This window comes from Petaurus breviceps, unplaced genomic scaffold (assembly GCF_028583685.1).
Source record: "Petaurus breviceps papuanus isolate PSGF00001 unplaced genomic scaffold, PetGlider_PUasm1.0 90823, whole genome shotgun sequence".
Taxonomy (NCBI): Eukaryota; Metazoa; Chordata; class Mammalia; order Diprotodontia; family Petauridae; genus Petaurus; species Petaurus breviceps.
In genome coordinates this window covers 5,255,412-5,280,040 of record NW_027187352.1, presented here as the reverse complement: position 1 = coordinate 5,280,040, position 24,629 = coordinate 5,255,412, and the positions used below count along the sequence as shown (strand labels likewise).

At 39.4% G+C, this 24,629-nt stretch overlaps 1 protein-coding gene across 1 annotated transcript in view; it reads right to left on the bottom strand.

Annotated features, from left to right (window-relative positions):
* Nucleotides 1-487: 487 nt before the first annotated feature.
* MOGAT2 (monoacylglycerol O-acyltransferase 2) overlaps nt 488-24,629 on the bottom strand; it is a 40,849-nt gene continuing 16,707 nt past the window's right edge. Inside the window, exons 3-6 of the mRNA XM_069070869.1 lie at nt 8,392-8,596; nt 6,567-6,741; nt 5,838-6,037; nt 488-2,005 (exon numbers count right to left, since the gene is read on the bottom strand). Coding sequence (XP_068926970.1) covers nt 1,851-2,005; nt 5,838-6,037; nt 6,567-6,741; nt 8,392-8,596 — 735 coding nt within the window. The 3' untranslated portion in view covers nt 488-1,850. The remainder of the gene's footprint in view (nt 2,006-5,837; nt 6,038-6,566; nt 6,742-8,391; nt 8,597-24,629) is intronic.

Genomic DNA, 24,629 nt, shown 5'->3' with positions numbered 1-24,629 from the left:
CCTTGAAAAGAAAGCTATGGCAAATCTGGACAGCATGCTAAAAAGCAGAGGCATTACTTTGCCAACAAAGGTTCATATAGTCAAAGTTATGGCTTTTCCAGCAATAATGTATGGCTATGAGAATTGGACTATAAGGAAAGCTGAGTGCTGCAGAATTAATGCTTTTGAATTGTGGAGAAATTTTTGAGAGCCCCTTGTAAAGCAAGATCAAAACAGTTAATACTTAGAGAAATTAACACAGGCTATTCGATGGAAGGTCAAATACTGAAGCTGAAGCTTAAATACTTTGGCCACATAATGAGAAGACAGGACTCACTGGAAAAGACCTCAATGTTGGGAAAGATTGAAGGCAAAAGGAAAAGGGGATGGCAGAAGATGAGATGGATAGAGAGTATCATGGAAGAAATGGACAGACTTTAAGAGACAGTAGATGATAGAAGGGCCTTGTGTGCTATAGTCCATAGGGTCACAAAGAGTTGGACATGATTTAATAACAACAACTTTATTTCAGCCCCTAGATGCCTAGGGGTAGAGTAGTCAATGGTAGTGGGGAGAAGGCCTTGTAGTACAGAACTCACCTTTCATCATTCAATGCAAGAGCTTTGGAGTTAATGAAACAATTCCCCTTTTGTAGTGATGAAACTGTGAGCATGGCCTAGGCATCTGACTCAACCCTATAATTAGTAATTAAATCCTTGGTTCCCATTCCCATTCAACCAAAGATTTTTACAACAAAATTTTTATTGATTATTTTGTCTTCACATTGTCTGAATTTTCCCCTGAATCCTTCTCTCCCTTCCTGCCTCCCAGAGAGTCATCCTATATAACATATTTTTTTAAAAAAGAAAAAAGAAAATGAGGAAGATGAGAAAAAAAATAGAAAAATGAATACTCTGAAAACCTCTGACAATAGATGCAATATTCCATACCCATGCCCCACCACCAACCTCTCCTGCAAAAGAGTTGGGGAAGGGGTCTTCTCATAGCTCTTTGGGGTTGAGCTCATTCTTTGTAATTCTGAAGCTTTCAGTTTTGATTGGTTTGTGGTTGTTCCTTCCATTTGCCTTGTTGCAGTTACTGTGAGTATTGCTTTCTTGGGTCTACTTACTTCACTGTGCATCGGTTTGTGTAGATCTGTCCACGCTTCTCTTTATTCATCATACATATAGTTTCTTACAGCACAGTAATGTTCCATTATATTCATTGACCGCAGCATGTTAGCCATTTCCCAGGAGATGGTCAGCTATTTTGGTTTTAGTTATTTGCTACCAAAAAGGTGCTGCTATCAATACTTTGGTGTATCTAGTGCCTTTCTTTTTATTAATGCCCTCCTCAGGATATATGACTAGCAGCAGAATTTCTAGGACCAAGGGCATAAACATTTTAGCCCTTTATTTGAATGATTTCAAATTGCTTTCCAAAATAATTGTATTAATTTGTAGTTTCCCTAATAATGCATTCATGTGTCTACCTTTCCATAATCCCTCAATTCAAGCTTTCTTAATTACTTTTGATATTTCTTCATATCATTAATTATGGAGCAGCTAAGTAGGTCAGTGCATACAGTGTTGCCTTTGGAGTCATGAACACCTAAGTTTGAATCCTGTTTCTGACACTAGTTGTGTGACCTTGGGAGAGTCACTTCACATCTCTGGGCCTCCATTTCCTCATCTGTAAAATAAGGGGTTGGACTCTATATCCTTTAAATCTATGAACTTTTAAGTATGAAGAAGATGGATGTGAATTGTTTCTTTTGTTTGCTATAGGCACCATAGTTGCTTGTCAGGGCTCCATTGTCTTGTGATGTCACCCAAGGACAGGGCAGAGGAAGAGTGTGGGAGGTGGTGGACTCATCGGAACTCCAAGTGCTGGTCTGGGGGGACATTGTATTTGATCTTGTGGGCTTCAAAGAGGTTACATAGTTCTGTCATGTAATGCTGATGTAGACGGTCCACTTCCTCTTGGGATGGGTTGATATTTTGCTCCACCTTGATGGGTTTCCCCACTGGGAGACACAAAACAGAAGGAGAGGGTGAGAGGACTTAGGTACTTCCCTCACAATCAGAGATGCAATGAATAGTCAAATTCTTTGGCCTAAAGTGACATTCACACCAACAATGATATGCGACACCCTAGGACTGAGGTTAATAATACATAAGATCTCAGTTTCTCTGCCTGCCAAATGGGATTCATCCAGTGACATACTACCATGTTTCCCCAATAATAAGACCTATCCCGAAAATAAGCCCTCCCCTTACTGTGTAAGATTCCTCTAAAATAAGCCCTCCCCCGAAAATAAGCCCTATTGAGATTGCTACTGTAGTGAAGGTGATCCCCTGCGCTACACGCTACATTACGGTACCCTCTGTATGCGCCACCCCCCCCCCCCCCCCCGTGAAACGCATGCCGCGCTCCGAGCTGCATCCAATCAGAGCTGCAGCAGTGAGTGCGTCATCCTGTTCTTCCCCAGTGATTTGCTTATTGAATAAAGGTACATTTTTTGGTTCACATTTACCTGTTTATTAAAATTGCTGTCAATGTTCATTAAACTAAGCCCTCCCCTGAAAATAAGCCCTCTGGTGTTTTTCTGTCCAAAAAAAATAATAAGACAGTGTCTTATTATTGGGGAAACACGGTAAGTCTTTGAAGCATTTCTAAGTACCATGGATGCTTAGGCTCTCAAGGTTAGGGCTACTGTATGCCTAGGGATTGAATGGGCATTGGTAATAGAGAGAAGGAGCATCTGCCTCCTTTCTAGGTGGTGCCATAGTGCACAGATCACTGGGCCTGGAGTCTGAATGACTCATCTTCCTGAGTTCAAATCCATCCTCAGACACGTACTAGCTGTGTGACCCTGGGAAAGTCACTTAACCCTCTGCCTCAGTTCTTCATTTGTAAAATGAACTGAAGAAGGAAATGGAAAACCACTTCAGTATCTTTTCTGAGAAAACTCCAAAAGGGGTCACAGACAGTTTGACACCATTAAAACGACTCAACAGCAACAGAGAGAAGGTCCAGCAGAAAGAGTTCACTACTGTGACCATTTAACCAGTAGTTTCCTGCCCCTAGGTATAGCATTCTATCCATTTTATCCCCATGTGCCCTCTAATTTCATGCCTCCTCTCTGCATGAGGTTGGTAGTGCAAAGATTATTATGTCCATTTTACAGACAAGGAAACTGAGGCTCAGTGATGTGGACTGACTCTCTCCTAAGGTCTATCTAGGAAATGTTGGAGCCAAAAGTATTAATAATGGTGACAACAATAATGAGGATGATAGTCTACTGGGCTAGAAAGACTTTGAATATAGGTCTACTGCTATGGACCAGTCTAGGAAAATGGGGAGGGCCTAATCACTAGGGAATGAAGATTTTCAGTCACAACAATTCATTAAGTAAATAGTCTAATAAAGTACAGAAGAGCCATAATCTTTATGTTTACAGAGAGGACCCACACAGATGTTTTTGAGGTATTAAAGTATAATGATAAAAGTAATCATTGTGGTGATAACAAACTACTCAGTAATTTAATACAGTAACATCCCCCTTTCTAGAAATCAGTTATTTAGCAACTGTTCCTCATCAAAAAACAGCTAAGAACCAAGCATAAAACAAATACAATCTCTGAACAGCCAAAACAGCTGTCAGCAAGCCCATAAAGTACATGTCCTCTCCTCATTAGAGTGCTATAGGCCATCTCTCAGCACCAACTTACTCTTAATTTGCAAATAATGATGACAAAGCTTGATGAGCATCAGAGTGCTATCATAACCTGGATTTCAGGTTCTAGGACTTGGATGACCATCCTGGCTTTCTGATTTCTTACTTACTGTCTGAACCTCATTTAACTTATCTATGAAAAGAGTAGGCTTGACTAGTTGATCTCAAAGGGCCCTTCCAGCTCTGTTTCTGATTTTCAGTTCTAAATCATCCCTCCTGCTATCTCATCCTGGAATTTCTCTCTAATCTGGGATTTAATCATAACCCTGGAGCAGGCTACCATCCTTGTAGCTGCTCACCCTGGAATATCCCTCTTCAAGGCTTGCCCCTTTGTTCCCACTGGTGGGTGCTTCCTAGAAGCTCAATTTTGTGAAGGGGCCAAGGCCTTCTTTCTTTCCCCTCCCTTCCTCTTCCTGACTTTCTGGACTCCAAAAGTACCTTCAAACCCTTCTTCCCTATTCTTGCTTTCAGTTCCCTTTTGTGAGGTGTTGGGTAGGAAGTTTTTCTTGATATCAAATCTAAATTTGTTTTTTTCTGCAACTTTTACCTATTTCCTCAGCCCTAGGGAGCCAAAGAGAAGAGGTCTTACCCTTTATTTATTTATTTATTTTTGCAAGGCAATCAGGGTTGAGTGGCTTGTCCAGGATCACACAACAAGTGAGTGTCAAGTGTCTGAGACTGGATTTGAACTCAGGCCCTCCTGACTCCAGGGCCAGCACTTTATCCACAGTGCCACCTAGCTGCCCCTGATTTTATTCTTTTCCCACAAAATAGCCCTTGATACTTGAAGCCAACAATCATGTTTCCCCTCCAGTCTTCTCTTTTCCTTGCTACACATTCTCACTCCCTTCACCCCATTTTCATATCATCTCATCTTCCATCCCCTCACTATCTTTCTTACCCTTTTCTGGATGCATTTCATTTTTTTGAGCCTCCTTACAACGCAGCCCCAGAACTGGATAATAGGCTACATATGTCCGATCAGAGGATTATCATTTCCCTTGTTCTAGACATGAAGTCTCTAAACCTGAGTTCAAATTCAGCCTCAGACACCTAGCTATGTGACCCTGGACAAATAAGTGCTACACTGCCTGCCTCAGTTTCCTCATATAAAAATGGGGATAATAATAGTTCCTAGCTCCCTGAGAGGATCAAATGAGTTAGTTTTTGTAAAATGCTTATGCCTGGCACATAGTAGGTACTATATACATGCTAGCAATTGTTATGGTTATTGATAATAACAATAATAAAAACTCACATTTGACTATATTATGATCCTATAACAATAACTGACATTACCTAGCTCTTTAAGGTTTTACAAAGTGCCTTCTTGTGGAAGGAGAAGATAAGTCCTGGGGCAGAACTAAGGATGCTGAGGGAAGGACGTAAGAGAAAACACGTGGAAAGCCTGTCGTCAGTGGACTAGGTTTGAACCCTGGTTCTGCACTTACTTCTTACATGATCTGGGAAAAGTCACTTAGCCTTCCTAGGCCCCAGTCTCCTCATCTGTAAAATGAAAGGTTTGGACTAGATGATTTCTAAGGCCTCTGAGCTGCACATCGATGACACTATGAGTCTAACTTGCAGATATCTGTTTCTGCTCTTTATAAGGAAGAGGAGATTAACAACCAAGCCATCCCAAATACAATGGGCTGCCTTGGGGGGTAGTGAGCTGCCCATAACTGGAGGTATTCAAATGGAAGCTGGATGTCCATTTGTTGAGGATCCATGCTTTGGATGGAATGACCTTTGAGGCTCCTGATAACTTATATGTTCCATAAGTCCTCGCTTGGTGGAACCTGAAAGGAACATTCTGGCTTTGCTGTTTACTGCCTAGGTGAATTTGGGAAGAGTTACTTTTGCTCTCTGGGCATCAGCTTTATCACCAGCAAAATGAAAAGTTTGGATTAAATTTCCTGCCAGAATTAAATCCTATGATTTTAGGGCAGACCTCCTTTGTCTTTTGGCTTCCATGGAAGGGATCTTAAGAGACCATCAGGAGAATGTTGCTATACTTGGAGGCTAGGCTGGGACATAGGCAAGAATGGGGCTTGAAGAGTGAGACACTCTTCAAGTGTCCCATGACAGTCCCACATCCCTTGGCATCCCTGTAACTTACCCACAGTAGTGATTTGCTGCCGGTAAGGGAGAAGGCCAAAGCTGTACTGGAAGATCCCTCGGCCATGAAAGAGGGGGATGGAAATGCCCATGATCTTTTGCAGTTTCTCCTGGATCCAGCGCAGCCAGGACCCCTGGGGATTGTTGATTTGGTCAAAGAGCTCATTCTCCCCAAAGGAGAATATTGGCACCAGAGCTGCCCTAGAGAGACAGAGAGGAGATGAGACAGAGGTAAGACAAATGCTTGTTCTTGGGGTGCTCAGATTCAGGGAGGATAAGGGTTCTGGGTTCAGCACCAAGGCCCCTTCCCTAGGAGCTCTGGTCAACAGCTATTGAAGGGTGCTGTGAGGAAAGCTGAGGCCACAATCCTTGACTCAATTTTCCAGTTGAAGGCAAGACTCAGCCCTTAATCTGCCAAGGCCAAGTTCCCCTCAACTACCCACAACATCACAGAACCTCAGAGTTAGAAGATGCTTTAAAGACCTCTTAGTCCAGAATAGGAATCAGTCAGTAAGAACAAACACTTTTTAAGGCACTGTGCTAGGCACTGGGGGTAAAAAAATTAATAAGAAAGGGATAGCTGTATTGGCATAGGACTGAAAGTCTCCTTATTAAAATATAATGTATTTTGGCATCTCACCACCAGAATATAAGACATATTGGTCTTAGCACTCTAAAAAAATCTAAAGAAAAACTAAAGAAAACTAAAAAAACTAAGAATGGACCTTACCCATGAAGCAAAGCAAGTTTAACAAATCCTTTCCGGTTCCTCAGTAGTAGTGTGTAGCTTCCAGGCCGAGCATCCAGGGCCTCCTGGGACCCTCCCACAATGACCACCAGCAAATTTCCACCTTTCTTGTTGCTTAGCAAGTATGAGACACACTCCTTCTCTGATGTGACTAGACCTGAGGGGGGGGGGGGGGTTGGGAACAGAGAGGGAGACAAAAGACACAAGGTCTTGCATGATGGTGACACCCACATGGGAATAGATATGACCCTGCTTGTCCCCTTGAGGGAGGTGAAAGTCGGGAAGGGACACAGCAGTTAGTACATGGGAAGGCAACCAAAAGGGAGTTTATGGTGCGTCCCAGAACAAGTATTATAATGCATCTTCAGATTCCAACGGTCATTGAGGTGTAGTGGAAAGAAGAATGGACTTGGGAGTCAGGAGACCAGGGTTGGAACTTATTATTAGAGATCTCTGAAACTTATTAGCTGGGTTGCTATAGGTAAACCACTTTCTCTCTCTCAGACTTAGTTTCCTTTTCTGTAAAAGGGAGACACTTGTATGACTTTCTTTACAGGGATGTAAGGTTGAGGGGAAGAGCTTGTGCCCCTAGTCATCTAGTCTGGAAACCTAGGTGTCATCCTTGACTCTTCACTCTCCCTCCCACCCCCTTACCCAATCTGTTGCATATCCTGCCACCCTCACCTTTGTATCATCTCTAGTATATGTCCCCTTCCCTCCCCTAAAAGTGCCGCCACCTTGGTGCAGGCCCTCATCACCTCATTCCTGAATTACTTCAGTAGCCTGCTGGTTGGTCTCCCTGTTTCAAGTCTCTCCCCACTTCAGCCCATCTGCCACTCCTCTGTCAATTATCTTCCTAAAGTATAGGACTTGCCACATCACTCTCCCCTATTCAATATATCCCAGTGGCTCCCTATTACCTCCAAGATCAAATGGAAAATCCCATTTGGTTTTCAAAGTTCTTCATAACTTGGTCCTCGTACCATTAGTTGCCTCCACACAAACTAGGTTCCTTTGCTGTTCTTTGCACAAGCCACCCCATATCCTGGCCCCAGGCATTTTCACTGACTGTCCTGCATGCCTGGAATGCTATCCTTTCTTGACTTAACATCCTGGCTTCTCTTCCCTCCTTCAGCTAAAATCCCACTATCTGCTTAATGTAAGTGCCTTCTAGGGGTATGCTGGAGACAAATCAAACTCATTCCCAAATGCTTGGCAAATATTTGTGAGCACACATTTGGATCCACCTTCGCTTAGAAGTTATTTCCAAGTTATCCTGTATGTATCTGGTTTGTACAAAGTTGTTCACTTCTTGCCTCCCCCATTAGATTGTAAGCTCCTTGAAGGCAGGGACTGTTTTTGCCTTTCTTTGTGTCCCAAGCACTTAGTACAATTCCTGGAATGTAGTAAATGCTTAACAAATGAAGCCTCTAATAGCTTCATAGACTTAGAGTTGTGAATTACTTCAGAGGTCAACTAGTCCAAGCCCTTTATTTTACAGAGGAAACTGAGGCTAGAGAGTTAAATGACCTGCCTAGGGAAATATAGTTAGTAAATGGTTGAGTCAGGACTTGAACCTGAGTCCTCCAATTCCATCCTATGATCCAGTGATCAGTATTCCCAATTCTGGCAGTCTAGTTCAATGTCTCCCAACACTTATTACTGAAATCACTTCCCGCATGTAACCAAAATCTCTCCTACTGCACATCAGAGGCCATTGCCTTGGTAGAGGGATAAATAAATGTGCAGAGAAATCCTCTTTCCCAAATTAGGTATGGGTAGGGCTTGACAAGAGGAAAAAACATACCTCCACTCATGATATAATCCCTGAAGAAGGGAATTCGGAACCATAAAGTCAGCATCATCAGGTGGGATCGGATCCCAGGAAACACAGAAGAGAAACGGGTGCCTTCAGTACAGAAGTTGGTGAAGGCTCCAGTACCCAGAACACCATGAGGATGGAAGCCAGCAATATAGTTCTGAGTTGGGTCCAGCTCCGCTGTCTTGACGAGCTAGGGAGACACCAACCATTGGAGCAATGAGCACCTTCCCCATCTCAGTGGCTTTAGAAACCTCATGTTATAGAATCTCTCAAGAATGGTTAGTGAATCCTGCCTTAAGAAAAACTGACATATTATAAAAATCTAAACTTGGAAAACATCTGTGAAGAGATGATTCTCTATAAAATGAGTACCATGCCAAGTTGGGCATCCTTTTGTACATTTATATTTTCATTACAGCTCTACTCAGTTGCTAGTGGTGTAGATGAGACCTTGGGTTCTTGAAGACAATTCAGTTTACTTGTCTTCCATCCATCTTCTTTCAGTTCAGTTCAGGAAGCTTTTATTAGACACTTGCTATGTGTGGGGTTCTATGCTAGGTCTTGGGGATACAAAGATAGTTCCTGCCCTCAAGGAGTTTACACACTTCTGGGGGGAGGGATACAATATTTAAGTAGATGGACACAATATGAATTTAAGGAGGGAGAAAGAAGCAACAACTAGGGGAATCAGGGAAACCTTCACATAAGAGGTAGCCTGTGAGCCCAGCCATGAAGGAAGCTAGGAATTCTAAGAAGAGGTGAGGAGTGAGACCATTCCAGACACACAGGACAGCCTGTGAAAAGGAGTGGAAATGGGAGATGAAATCCTAGACCGGGGAACAAGAAATGGGCCAGTTTGGCTAGAATGCAGAATGTGTGGAAGGCAGTAATGCAATAATTCTACAAAGATAGGTTGGCTGTTGTGTGATGATCAACTATGAAAGATTTAGCTCTTCTCAGCAATACAATGATCCGTGACAATTCCAAAAGACTCATGATAGAAAGTGTTAACCACATCCAGAGGAAGAATGGAATATGAATGTAGAGTGGAGCATATTATTTTCACCTTTTTTTCTTTCTTTCTTGTGGCTTTTCCCTTTTGTTCTGATTCTTCTTTCACAACATGACTAATGTGGAAATAGGTTTCCATGATTGCACATGTATAACCTATATCAGATTACTTGCTTTCTTGGGGAAGAAGGGAGAGGAGGGAGAAAAATTTGGGGAATTCAAAATCTTACAAAAATATATTTTGAAAACTACCTTTACATGTAATTGGGGAAAAAAATACCATTAAGAAAAAAAAAGATAGGTTGGAGACAGAAAGAATGTGAAGGGTTTTCAATGCCAAGCTGAGAACTTTGTAGCTTCTCTTTTAGGTAATAGGGAGCAAGCAAAGATATTTAGCTAGGAGAGAAACACTGTTAGACCCATGGTTTCAACATATCACTTTGACAGCCATGTAAGGGACAGTGTTGCTCAAGTACCAGTGCTTTTCCTGACTCCTCCAACTGCCAGTGCCCTCCTTCCCTAATTACTTTCTATTTATGTTGTATCCATTTATTCTATAGATGCTTCTTATATATGTACATGTTGTCTTTCACAAGGAAATGTAAGTACCTTGAGGGGAGGGATTGTTTTGTCTTTGTATCACCAGTGCTAGGTACAGAGCAGATGTTTAATATATTCTCCTGGCTCATTGCTTCATTTATTGATGAATTTGAGAAGGGGGAGATTAAAAACAGGGGGGCCACTTTGGGGTGGGGGGTTGAGATAGTCCAGGTGAGAAGTAAAGAGGCCCTGAATCAGGACGGTGCACGTGTGAATGGGGAGGAAAAGAAGATGCAAAAGACATTGTGGAGGAGACTCAGTAGGTTGGGACATTTGAGTGTATACTGGTCATGAGGGATGGAGAAGAGTTAAAGAGGAATAAAAGATGGGAAACTGGGGTGAACTGAAGTAGAAGAGTGCCCTCCTAGGCTGTCTGGCAGAGAGGGAAAGAGGAAAGATAAAGAATTCTATTTTGATTAGAAGTATAGATTGAGGTATGGGTTTTTGTTGTTGATGACTATATAAAATTGTTACAAAGGAGGCTGTCTACTTGGGGGAGATATTGGGTTAGGCAGTAAAAAAAGCATGAATAACAATTTTTAATGTGCAAATAAGAAAAAGAGAGGAGAAAAATGATACACAAATATGGCAACTTTGCAATTAACTTATCAAAGTTAACAGATATTTATTTAAAAAACAAAACTGTCCATAATGTAAGTCCATAGTCTAGTCTACAATCCTCTTTCTTATTTTTCTTTGTATATTGAAATGTTTGTGTTTTTTCATGATTAAGGTCACAATAAATAATATATCTATTTTGAACATGTTGAGTTGATTGTGCTTGCAGACTCTAAATAGTGATGAGCTCCTCCAAACTAGAAAGGCTTTGAGAAGGTTCTGAGTAACAGTCTGTACCTGCCACCTAAAGGCCAGCTGAGCAAAGACAACCTCATCACTAGAAAGCTGACTATATGGTGAAAAGATTTTGGCCACCGTGATCCATGAAATAAATAGACAGGACTATCAGGACAGACATAGATTTGATAAACTTCAAATAGGAATTCATGTATTAAACCTATTAGCGTTAGTCTTTCAATGACCAACAAGTTGTCATATTACTGGAAGAAGAGTGTTTTTTTCATATTTTTTACTTTATTTCTAACCTCTCTCCCACATTCTCAGTACCCCACACACCTACCCACTTGACCGCTATTCAACCTTCCAGGGAACCTTGTAAAAAGATTAAAAGAAAGAGAAAAAAATAATTCAGCAAAACTTATCAACAAACTACCTATGTCTAACAGTATATACAATATTCCATTCCAAAAAGAACTGCAAATGGGGCTAAGCTCCCTTACCTCCTGTACTCCTATTCCTAAATGGGTCGCTACATGGAAGTGGGTTTAGACTTCCACAGGAGGGAGAACTAGGAAATACTGGTGAAAATTAAAGAGAGATTCATTTTTGATCCATATAAAGAAAAATTGTCCAAATGTTGAATGGACTGCCCTGGAAGGCAGCAAGTTCCCTTCCATTACAGGCCAATCAATCAACAAACATTTACTATGTGCTTGCTCTGGGTCAGACACTGGGCTAAGATCTGGGGATGCAAAGATAACAGCAAACCACTCTAGCCTCAAGGAGCTTACATTCTATCTGGAGGGACCAAAAATTTAGACACCACAAAGTAATTCTGAGGGAGAAAGTCTTTGAGTAGAGGCTGGATGTCCACTTGCAGGGAACATTTTGGAGGGTAATTCTGTTTCAGTAGGAGGTGAGCTAGATACCTTTTGAGTTGAAGCCCTTACTAACTCATACTCTAGGATTCTAAGAATAATCTCTAAGAATATCTCCTAGGGAATCAAGTAAAAAACTACTTGAGATAATAAATAAATTTGGCAAAGTTGGAGGATATAAAATAAACCCACAAAAGTTCTCAGCATTCCTATATATCTCTAATGAAATTCAACAGCAAGAGATAGAAAGAGAAATCCCATTTAAAGTTACCATAGACATTATAAAATATTTGGGAATGTACCTGCCAAAACAAACCCAGGACCTCTATGAACACAACTACAAAACACTTTCCACACAAATAAAGTCAGATCTAACTAACTGAAAGAACATCAATTGCTCATGGTCGAACTAATATAATAAAAATGACAATTTTACCTAACTCAAATTACATATTTAGTGCCATACCAATCAATCTACCAAAAAAAATTACTTTGTAGAGCCAGAAAAATAGTAACAAAATTCATTTGGAAGAACAAAAGGTCCAGAATATCAAGGCAATTAATGAAAAGAAATGCTAGGGAAGGCGGCCTAGCCATACCAGATTTTACTCTGTATTATAAAGCAGCAATCATCAAAACTACTTGGTACTGGCTGAGGAATAGAGTAGTGGACCAATGGAATAGATTGGGTACACGAAACTCAGCAGCCAATGACTATAGTAATCTACTGTTTGATAAACCCAAAGACCCCAGTTTTTGGGATAAGCAGTCACTGTTTGACAAAAACTGCTGGGAAAACTGGAATATAGTATGGCAGAAATTGGGCATAGACCAATATCTAACACTGTACACCAAAATAAAGTTGAAATGAGTGCATGATCTAGGTATAAAGGCTGATATTGTAAGCAATGTGGGAGAGCAAGGGATAGTTTACCTGTCAGATGTATGGAGAGGGAAAGACTTCATGACAAAACAAGAGTTAGAGAGCATTATAAAATGCAAAATGGATAATTTTGATTACATCAAATTGAAAAGCTTCTGTACAAATGAAGCCAATGTTAGCAAGATTAAGAGGGAAATGGATTAGTCAAACAAAACATCAATGAAAAATTAGAAAAAGAGGTAAAATATCTCAATGGAAAAATAACTGACCTGGAAAACAGATCCAGGAGAAATAATCTGAGAATCATAGGCCTACCAGAAAATCATGATGAAAAAATGAACCTGGACAACATCTCCCAAGAGCTCATCAAGGAAAACTGCCCTGAGATACTAGAACCAGAGGGTAAAATAGAAATTGAGAGAATCCACTGGTCACCTCCTGAAAGAGATCCCAAATTGAAAAGTCCGCAAAATTTTGTGGCCAAACTCCAGAAGTACCAGGTAAAGGAGAAAATACTTCAAGCAGCCAGAAAGAAACAATTCAAATATCGCGGAACCACAGTGAGGATTGCACAGGATTGGCAGCCTCTTCACTGAAAGATCGGAGGAAGTGGAATACAGTTTTCCAGCTCAGGTTACAACCAAGGATCATCTACCCAGTGAAACTGAACATATTCTTCCAGACAAGGAGATGGTCATTCAATGCTATAACAGATTTCCAAACCTTCCTGATGAAAAAGCCAGAGCTCAATGGAAAATTCAACCTCCAATTACGAGATGCAAGAGAGACATAGAATGGTAAACAAGGAAAACACACACATACACACACACAGTTATTTAATAAGAGCAAACTGCTTATAGATAAGTAGAGGGTATGAGTATAAATTGCACAATATGACAAAAAAAACCTTATTAAGGGGTACAAAGGGACTGCAATGGAAGAAGAGGAAAGAATGAAGTGGAAAAGGGTAAATTATGCCACACAAAGAGGAATAAAAACAATATAGCAGAGGGAAAGAAGGAAGGGAGATGAGTATTATATGAGCTTTTCTTTCATTGTTTCTGGTGCAAGGAGGGAATAACACAACCACTTAAGCATAGGACTCTATCGAGAAAAGACACAAAACATATCATAATAGAGGGAAAGAGGGGAGGGAGAGGAGCTTTGCATAAGAGTTGTTCCTGTCACTCTTGGTGCAAAGAAGAAATAACATACCACATTATGTATGAAAATATCCTACAGGCAGTAGAAGGGGGGAAGGGCTAACAAAGGGGGGGGGCAGTTAGAAGAGAGAGAGAAGTAAGGGAAAAGGAGAGGAAAAGGGAGGGGGGCTGATAAGAGGAAATACTGAGGGAGGTGGTGGTCAAAAGGAAAACTCTTAAGGAAGGGAAGGGAAAAGAGGAGAAAAATATAAGCATAAACAAGGGAGGCAATAGGATGGAGGGAAAGGGATAGATAGTAATAATAACTGTAAATGTGAATGGAATGAATTCTCCCATAAAACAGAGGCAGATAGCAGAATGGATTAAAAACCATAATCCTACAATATGCTGTTTACAAGAAACATCTGAAACAGAGGTATTCACACAGGCTAAAGGTAAAAGGCTGGAGTAAAATATGTCATGCCTCAGCTAAATTAAAAAAAGCAGGGGTAGCAATCCTTATCTCAGATAAAGCAGAAGCAAAAATTGATCTAATTAAAAGAGATAAGGAAGAAAACTATGTCCTGATAAAAGGCACCACCGAGAATAAAGCAATATCATTACTTAACATATATGCACCAAGTGGTATAGCATCCAAATTCCCAGAGGAGAAAGTAAGGGAATTAGAGGAAGAAATAGATAGCAAAACTATACCAATGGGGAACCTTAATCTCCCCCTCTCTGAACTTGATAAATCCAACCTCAAAATAAACAAGAAAGAAGTTAAGGAGGTGAATAGAATTTTAGAGAGGATAGGTATGATAGAACTCTGAAGAAAACTGAATGGGGATAAAAAGGAATATACCTTCTTCTCAGCAGTACATGGCACATACACAAAAATTGACCATGTACTAGGACATAAAAACCTCTCAATTCCATGCAGAAAGGCAGAAATATTAAATGCATCATTCTCAGATCATGATGCAATAAAAATCATATGCAATAAAGGGTCATGGAAAGACAGACTAAAAACTAATTGGATGCTAAACAATTTAATCCTAAAGAATGAGTGGGTCAAACAAGAAATCATAGAAACAATCAGTAACTTCATTCAAGAGAATGACAATAATGAGACAACATATCAAAATTTGTGGTTTGCAGCAAAGGCAGTTCTTAGGGGAAGTTTTATATCCCTGAGTACATACATGAATAAATTAGAGAAAAGGGAGGTCAATGAATTGGGCATGCAATTGAAAAAGCTAGAAAAAGAACAAATTGAAAATCTGCAATTAAATACTAAATTCGAAATAATGAAAACCAAAAGAGAGATTAATAAAATTGAAATTAAGAAAACTAATGAATTAATAAATAAAACTAAGAGCTGGTTTTATAAAAAAAAACAACAACAAGAAAATTGATAGACCCTTAGCCAATATGATAAAAAAAAGAAAGAAGAAAACCAAATCATGAGTATCAAAAATGAAAAGGGTAAAACTATCAGAAGAAATTAAAACAATAATTAGAAATTATTTTGCAAAATTATATGCACATAAATTTGACAGTCTTAGTGAAATCGATGAATATTTACAAAAATATAAGCTGCCCAGATTAACTGAAGAGGAAGTAAATTACTTAAATAACCCCATCTCAGAAAAAGAAATTAAACAAGCCATCAGTGAACTCCCTAGGAAAAATCTTCAGGGCCAAATGGATCTACTAGTAAATTCTATCAAACACATATGGAACAATTGATTCCAATACTCTACAAACTACTTAGGAAAATTAGTGAAGAAGGAGTCCTACCAAATTCTTTTTATGACACAAACATGGTACTGATACCTAAATCAGGAAGAGATAAAATAGAAAAAGAAAATTATAGACCAATTTTCCTCATGAATATAGATGCAAAAATTTTAAATAAAATAGTAGCAAAAAAACCTACAGCAACTTATCACAAAAATAATACACTTTGATCAGGTAGGATTTATTCCAGGACTGCAAGGATGATTTAATATTAGTAAAACCTTCAGTATAACTGATTGTATCAACAATAAAACTAGCAGAAACCACATGATTATCTCAATAGATGCAGAAAAGGCTTTTGACAAAGTACAACATTCATTCCTACTAAAAACACTAGAAAGTATAGAAATAAATGGAGTCTTCTTTAAAATAATAAGTAGCATCTATTTAAAGCCATCAGCAAGTATTATATGTAATGGGGATAAACTAGAAGCATTTCCACTAAGATCAGGGGTGAAACAAGGGTGTCCACTATCACCCCTCTTATTCAATCTGGTAGTAGAAATGTTAGCAGCAGCAATTTAGATTAGAGAAGAAAATTAGAGAAGAAAAAGAAATCAAAGGAATCACATTAGGCAAAGAAGAAACCAATTTATCACTCTTTGTGGATGATATGATATACTTAGAGAATACTAAAGGATCAAGTAAAAAACTACTGGAGACAATAAATAAATTTGGCAAACTTGCAGGATATAAAATAAACCCACATAAATCCTTGGCATTCCTGTATATTTCTAATGAAATCCAACAGCAAGAGATATAAAGAGAAATCCCATTTAAAGCTACCATAGACATTATAAAATATTTGGGAATCTACTTGCCAAAACAAACCCAGGACCTATATGAACACAACTACAAAACACTTCTTACACAAATAAAGTCAGATCTAAGTAATTGGAAAAACATCAATTGCTCATGGCTGGGTATAGCTAATATAACAAAAATGACAATTTTACCTAAGTTAAATTACATATTTGGTGCCATACCAATCAATTTACCAAAAAATTACTTTTTTTTTCAACTTTTTAAAAATTAATTTGTTTGTTTCCTTTTAATTTATAGGATTTAATTCCACAATTCATCCCCCTCCCTCCCCTCCCTCCCATGGCAGCATATAGTCAAGTATAGGATCTGTAAATACTTTCACATTATACATTAGTCAGGTTATAAAGACAGGTTGTATCAGCTGGAATAAAAAATGGTAAAGAGGACATAAAACCAAATAAGAAAAGGAAAAAGATCAGGTATTTTGCTTCCATCTGGATATAAACTCAGTTCTTTCTAGTTCTTTCTCTAGATGCACATATTTCTCTCCATCATGAGTCTTTTGGGATTGACTTATATCACTGCATTGCTGAGAGGAGTCCAATCTATCAAAGTTGGTCATCACACATATGTTGTGTCTGTAATTGTGTACAAATTTCTCCTGGTTCTACTCTTCTCACTCAGCATCAGTTTGTATAAGCCTCTCCAGGTAAATATGAAGACCGTCTGTTCCTCGTTTCTTATAGCACAATAGTATTCCATAACATGCATATACCACAACTTGTTTAACCGTTCCCCCAAAAATTACTTTTATAGACCTAGAAAAAATAGTAACAAAATTCATTTGGAAGAACAAAAGGTCCAGAATATCAAGGGTATTAATGAAAAGAAATGCTAGGGAAGATGGCCTAGCTACACCAGATTTTAATCTGTATTATAAAGCAGGAGTCATCAAAACTACTTGGTACTGGCTGAGGAATAGAGTAGTGGACCAATGGAATAGATTGGGTACACAAAACTCAGAAGCCAATGACTATAATAATCTACTCTTTGATAAACCCAAAGACCCAGTTTTTGGGATAAGCACTCACTGTTTGACAAAAACTGCTGGGAAAACTGGAATATAGTATGGCAGAAACTAGGCATTGACCATTATCTAACACTATATACAAAAATTAAGTCTAAATGGGTGCATGATCTAGGTATAAAGGATAATACTATAAGCAATCTGGGAAAGCAAGGAATAGTTTACCAGTCAGATTTATGGAGAGGGGAAGATTTCATGACCAAACAAGAATTAGAGAGCATTGTAAAATGCAAAATGGATAACTTTGATTACATGAAACTGAAAAGCTTCTGTACAAACAAAGCCAAAGTAACCAATATTAAGAGGGAATTGGGAAATTGGGAAAGAATTTTTACAACCAATGTCTCTGATAAAGGTCTCATTTCTAAAATATACAGAGAATTGAGTCAAATCTATAAGAATACAAGTTATTTCCCAATTGATAAATGGTCAAAGGATATGAACAGACAGTTCTCAGAGGAAGAAATTAAAGATATATCTGTAAACATATGAAAAAATGCTCTAAATCACTATTGATTAGAGAAATGCAAATCAAAACAACTCTGAAGTACCACATTTCACTGGCCAGATTGGCTAAGATGACAAAACAGGAAAATGATAAATGCTGGAGAGGATGTGGAAAAATTGGAACACTAATACATTGCTTGTGGAGTTGTGAACTGATCCAACTATTCTGGAGAGCAATCTGGAACTATGCCCAAAAGGCTAGAAGTAATTTCATATCCTTTGACCCAGCAATATCATTTCTAGGGTTGTATCCCAAAGAGATCATAGAAGTGGGAGGAATACCCATATGTACAAAAATATTTGTAGCAGCTCTTTTTGTGGTGGCAAAGAATTGGAAATTAATGGGATGCCCATCAATTGCGGAATGGCTAAACAAGTTATGGTATATGAATGTAATGGAATACTATTGCACCATAAGAAACGAAGAGCAGATGGACTTCATATCTACCTGGAGTGGCTTATATGAACTGATGCTGAGTGAGAAGAGCAGAACCAGGAAAAATCTGTACACAATTACAGATACAATGTATGTGTGATGACCAACTTTGATAGACTGGACTCTTCTCAGAAATGCAGGGCTATAAGTAAACTCCAAAAGACTCATGATGGAGAGAGATGCCTATATTCAGAGAAAGAACCAGAAAGAACAGAGTTTGAATGCAGATTGAAGCAAATTACCTTCTCTCTTTCTTTTTTCTTGTTTGGTTTGGTTTCCTCTTTCCCATTTTTCATTCCATCCAATATAATCCTTCTTTATAACCTGACTAATGTCTAATGTGAAAGTATCTGCAGATCCTATACCTGATTGTATGCCACCATGGTGGGGGGGAAGAGGGAGAAAATTTGAAACTCAAAGAACTGGGGAACTGAATCTTGTAAACTCAAAGTAAATGAACAAATTAATAAAGACAAAAAAAAGTTTAAAAAAGAGGGAAAAGGAAAATTGGGAAAGAGTTTTTACAACCAATGTCTCTGGCAAAGGCCTCATTTCTAAAATTATACAAAGAATTGAGTCAAATCTAGAATACAAGCCACTCCCCAATTGATAAATGGTCAAATGATATGAACAGGCAGTTCTCAGAAGATAAAATTAAAGATATCTATAAGTATATGAAAAAATGTTCTAAATTACTAGTGATTAGAGAAATGCAAATCAAAACAACTCTGAGGTACCACATTTCAACCGGCCAGATTGGCTAAGATGACAAAATAGGAAAATTATAAATGCTGGAAGGGATGTGGAAAAATTGGAACACTAATGCATTGTTGGTGGAGTTGTGAACTGATCCAGCCATTCTGGAGAGCAATCTGGAACTATGCCCAAAGGGCTACAAATAAGTGTACACCCTTTGACCCAGCAATACCACTTCTAGGGTTATATCCCAAAGAGATAAGAGAAGTAGAAGGAAGACCCATATGTACAAAAATATTTATAGCAGCTCTTTTTGTGGTGGCAAAGAATTGGAAATCAAGGGAATGCTCAACAATTGGGGAATGGCTGAACAAGTTGTGGTATATGAATGTAATGGAATAGGACTGTACTATAAGAAATGAGGAGCAGATGGACTTCATAACCTGGAGAGACTTATATAAACCGATGCTGAGCGGGAAGAGCAGAACCAGGAGAAATTTGTACACAATCACAGACGCAATGTATGCGTGACGACTAACTTCAATAGGCTGGGCTTCTCTCAGCAATGTAAGGTTATAAGACAACTACAAAAGACTCATGATCGAAAGAGATATCCACATCCAGAGAATGAGATGTGGAGTTTGGATGCAGTTTGAAACAAACTACTTGCTGTGTTTCTTTTTATTGTTTTGTTTTGTTTCCTCTTTCCCACTGATCATTCCATCAGCTATATTTCTTCTTTACAAACTGACTAATGATTAATGTGAGGATATTTGTAGATCCTTTATTTGAGTTCATGCTGCCATGATGAGAGGGGCAAAGAGAAGGAAAATTTGAAACTTAAGGGATTGTGGAACTGAATGTTGTCAACTAAAAGTAAATAAGCAAACCAATTTAATTAAAAAAAAAGAATAATGCCATATCATACACCTTTTCATATTACTGTATATTGTATCAGTCAGGTAACAAGCATTTGGTCAGTATTTTCTATGTGCCAGACTTTGTGCCAAGCATTGAGAATTGAAAGAAAGGCAGAAAACAGTCCCTGGTCTCAACAAGTTGACAGTCAATAGGGAAGATAATATGTAAATATCAAGGTACATATAAGATACATACACAGAATAGATGGAAGGTAATCTGCAAAGAGTAGGCAGCATGAAGTAGGGGAATGGGTAAAGGTTTATTGAAAAAGATAGGATCTCAGCAGAGTCTTGAAAAAAATCAAGGAAGCTAAGAAGTGAAGAAGGAGAGCATTCTAGGTATGGAGGGCAGTCAGAGAGAAGGTAGATAGATCATATTACTTCCCTAAAGCTGGAAGGGACCTCAGGGATTATCCAACCCTCTTACTTTACAAATGAGGAAACTGAGGCCCAGGTAGGTTAAGTGACTTGTCCAGTGTTACAGAGTACTTCTATCAGATGAGGCAATATATATAAAACCCTTTACCAACCTTCAAACACTATATACATTATACTCTAGCTATCTGTGATTTCAGAGGATGGGTCTTTCCTCCCCAGATGCAGACTGTAGTTGCCTATACCTTGGTGTGGGGCCTGGAACCCAGCAGGGGCTTAGTAAAAGTCTGTTGATCTAAATGGAATTAATAAATGGGTCTTCACTGGCTGCTTTGACAAAACAATTAACAATCCCTCCCTCCAAACCCCACAAAATTATGCCCTATCTCATGAACAACAACTCCATCTTGTGCTGGCACATGTTTTCTTCTCTATCTTGTTTTTCTGCAAATCATCCATGGGAAACCAGATGGTATAAGCCATCTATCATTTTATAAATGCAGGTAGATGCAATTAATCAGCATCTCTCAATTCTGGGAAAAGAAAGATCTTGAAACTTGCTTGCCACCTGTCCAACTTGACTGAGACTCACCCTTCTCCCCTCCCAACTTGGAAAGCCCCTAATCTTTCTTCCAATGAGAAATCAGATTACCTAATTTTGTATCCTAGTTTGTATCCTATTAAATGTTTTCTTTCAACTAACTGATATTATTTGATTAACTATTTTTAATACATAAAAATTCATTTCATATTCAGGGTTTTTGGACTGTCCACTGACCCATTTATTATGCCTGTTTTGCTAATAAATTGTATAGCTCAGATTGTGCTTCCTCAATTATTATTAATTATTCACAACAGTAGGAACTGGGCCTTATTTAGGATCATGGAATCACTGATCTAGAGCAGGAAAGAACCCCACAGATAATATAGTCTAGCTTCATTTTACAGATGAAGAAAGTGAGTCACAAAGTTAGTTAACTTAGCCAAGGTTAGTAACCTGCAATCATCAGGGACAGAATTTGACTTGGGATCCTCTGACTCAGTGGAGTACTAAGGGAAGGTAATAGAGTTGGCCTGTCTTGGGTTCAAGCAATTAGGGGTTGTAGCACCTTCAATGAAAGAAGAGAGTATATGGACAAAGAACCACCTTCTCAGCAGGAATGAATTGCCAAGATTGGGGCAAGGGCAGCCATGGGGATTGGGACATGGAGGAAAGATGTTATGATGAGCATCAGTACATGGAAACTTACAAGGACCTTCTTTGTTGGGGGAGAAAACCCAGGGGCATCACATTAATTTAGGTTAAAAGTATTAGACCATTACTTTTTCTCCTTTTCTGTACTGTAATATTTATTTAATCTTTAATTTTTTTTATTGGCATGACTATAATTTTCAGTGAAAGGAAATTTTTCATTGTGTTTATTTTCTGGACATTGAAACATTATTACATATTTCATTTCATGATTAATAATGAAAATAAGTTTGTCATATACACATGGAGGGGGTGTTAAAAAAATGATCTGCTCTGTGTGTCAGATACACTAAGTAATCTCTGCTATGATTCCAGAGCCTGTGCTCTTTCTTCCAGTTATATCTGTTCCCTACATTTCTTGGATATTAGACCTTTATCAGAGAAACTTGCTGCAAAGAGGGTTCCCCCCCACACCCCTGTTAACTTTCTGTTTTAATTCCTGTTGCATTGTTTTTATTTGTGCAAAAAAACCTTAACTTTATGTAATCAAAACTGTTCATTTTATCTCATGTGATCATATCTATCCTGTTAGATCAAGAACCCTTCGTTTATCCATACCTGTGAAAAGCATCTCTTTCCATTTTCCTCTAATTGGTTTATGAGATGACCTCTTATATCTCGACCATGTATCCATTTGGAGCTTACTATATATCAAGTGAGATAACATGGAAAGCACTTTGCAAACCTTAAAGTGTTATATAAATGCTAGCTATTAGGATGGTTGAAGTTGGTGCTGATGTCCCACCTATTTTGCAGATATAGAAACTAAAACCCAGAATGGGGAGATGATTTGCCCTAAATCACAGAGTTAGTAATGGTCAGAGCTAGGACTTCAACCCAAGACTCCTGACTCCAAGTCCCATGATCCTAAACCAGGGTTCTTTTAAGCATACGTAGAGAGCTCATTCCCTGAGATGGGGCCCAGGCTATTAGAAAGGCACAAACTCAAACCCAAATCCCTAAAGGACCCTGAGAGAAGTTCAGGGGTCCAACTCCTGCCCTTTTCTGTGAGGATAATCTAATGGACTGTGGCCATGGCCTCATAGAAATAGGAACACAGAGTTAGGAGGCACCTTAGGGATCATTTAGTTCTACTCCATTTTATAGATGGGGGACCTGAGGCCCAGCACGATAATATGACGTGCTTATTGTCATGAAGTAGTAAGTAGGAAATCACAATGAGAGCCTGGGTCTTTTGACTCCCAACACAGTGCTTTTCCCTCATTATATCAAAGTGCCTCACCCTTGGAAGCCCTCCTAGAGGGGGCAGCTTGGGCAGCTTCAAGTCTAACCCTGGGGGCAAAGGTAGAACCCAGATGCTCAGTGGGCTTTCCTGAGGCCAAAGATCATTTCTTCTGTCTTATCTACTTCCCTGAGCCAGAAACTTTGGACTTCTGTTTACACAGAAGGGTGCAAAATCCTTTAGAGTTTGCGTAACAATGTGAAAGGGAGTTCCTTAGCTGAGCTTTGGATGGGTTAGGCTTCAGTGAAATCAATGGTAACCCACAAGATATGACTCCAACAGGCACCTGTCCCCAACAGCTTCCTCTGGCCCATCATCGTATGTGAGCATTTAATCTTAGCAAGTCCCAAGCTTATAAAACTAGAATTATAAGGGGCTCAAGAAGCCATCTGGTTACCACATCATTTGAAAAAAATTATTTATAACTTTTACTTTTAAAGTACCTACATTATACAATGTATCCCCTCTCCCTTTACTAGAGAGCAATCCCTTAAAAGAGGAAAATAACCAATTTAAATAAACTAACCCACATATTGAAAAAGTCTGACATTATATGCAGTGCTCCATATCCATAGTCCCACCCCAGTGTGTATGCGCGCGCGTGCGCGCACACACACACACACACACACACACACACACACTGCAAAGAAACAGGACCCACACCCTCATTTTACAGGGGAAACTGAAGCCTAGGAATTTTGGAAGAAATAGGAAGAGGTCTCAAAACACATATAGACCAACCTGTACCTGGATAGGAGACCTAAGTACAACATCCCTGACAAACAGTCACCCAGGCAGAAGATGTCCAGTGACTGGGAACTCACTACACAAAAAGAGTTAAAATTAAACTCCCTGAAGAAACTCGGATTTTGTGTACCTACGGTACATGCACTCCACTATCAACCTCTGAAGGGCTCTCCCAGAGATTGGAGTCCCAGGCAATGCTAAATGCAGCATGCATCCGCCCTCTTCTGGCCATTCTGTAGTACTGCCCTCACTGCTCCCCAAACTAGGCTCAGGGTCATGATTTTGTGAGGGACCCTTTCTGAATGCTCTCAGAATGTCCTGAAACCTTGTGTGCAAATTTAATTTGTACAGATAGGACCCCAAAGCCTGACAGGATCAGCTCAAAGTCATCTGATCTTTATTTTTAGCCACCCTTTAACAGAGAAGTGTTCCCAGCCACGGCTCCTGCCCTAGTCAGAGGGGACCTAGTCTCTCACCTAAAAGAGTGATAGATTTATAGTGATAGATTTAGTATCAGAGTGCCTGGGTTCAAATCCTAGCTCAGTTGCATACTCACCTCTAAGCATGGCTCCTAACTTCAGAAATGTCCTAGGGACAAATCAGCTTCCTCCAAGTCTCCAGGCTGGGACAAATGGACAGGTAAGATCATTTAGATGGAAGTGGGTGGACTCAGCTCCAGGTCTATCCCCAGATTCTCTGAGAGGGAGGGTGGGTGAGCAGAAAGGGTATATCTGTATGACCTTGACAGGCAAGTCATGTTACTTCTTGGACCCTCAGTTTGCCCATCTTCAAAATGTAGGGAATTGGACTAGATCTCCAAAGTTCTTTCCAACTCTAAATGCTATGATTTCTATGATCTTTGGTTTAGAAGAGAGATAAGGCCCCTGACCTTAGGAAGGAAGAAGGGAAAGGAGGCAAGGAAGAAGGTAAAGAAGTAAGGAGACTGGTAGGGGCGGCTAGGTGGCTCAGTGAGTAAAGCGCAGGGCCCAAAGTCAGAAGGACCTGAGTTCGGTTCTGGCCTCAGACATTTAACACACACACACACACACACACACACACACACACACACACACACACACA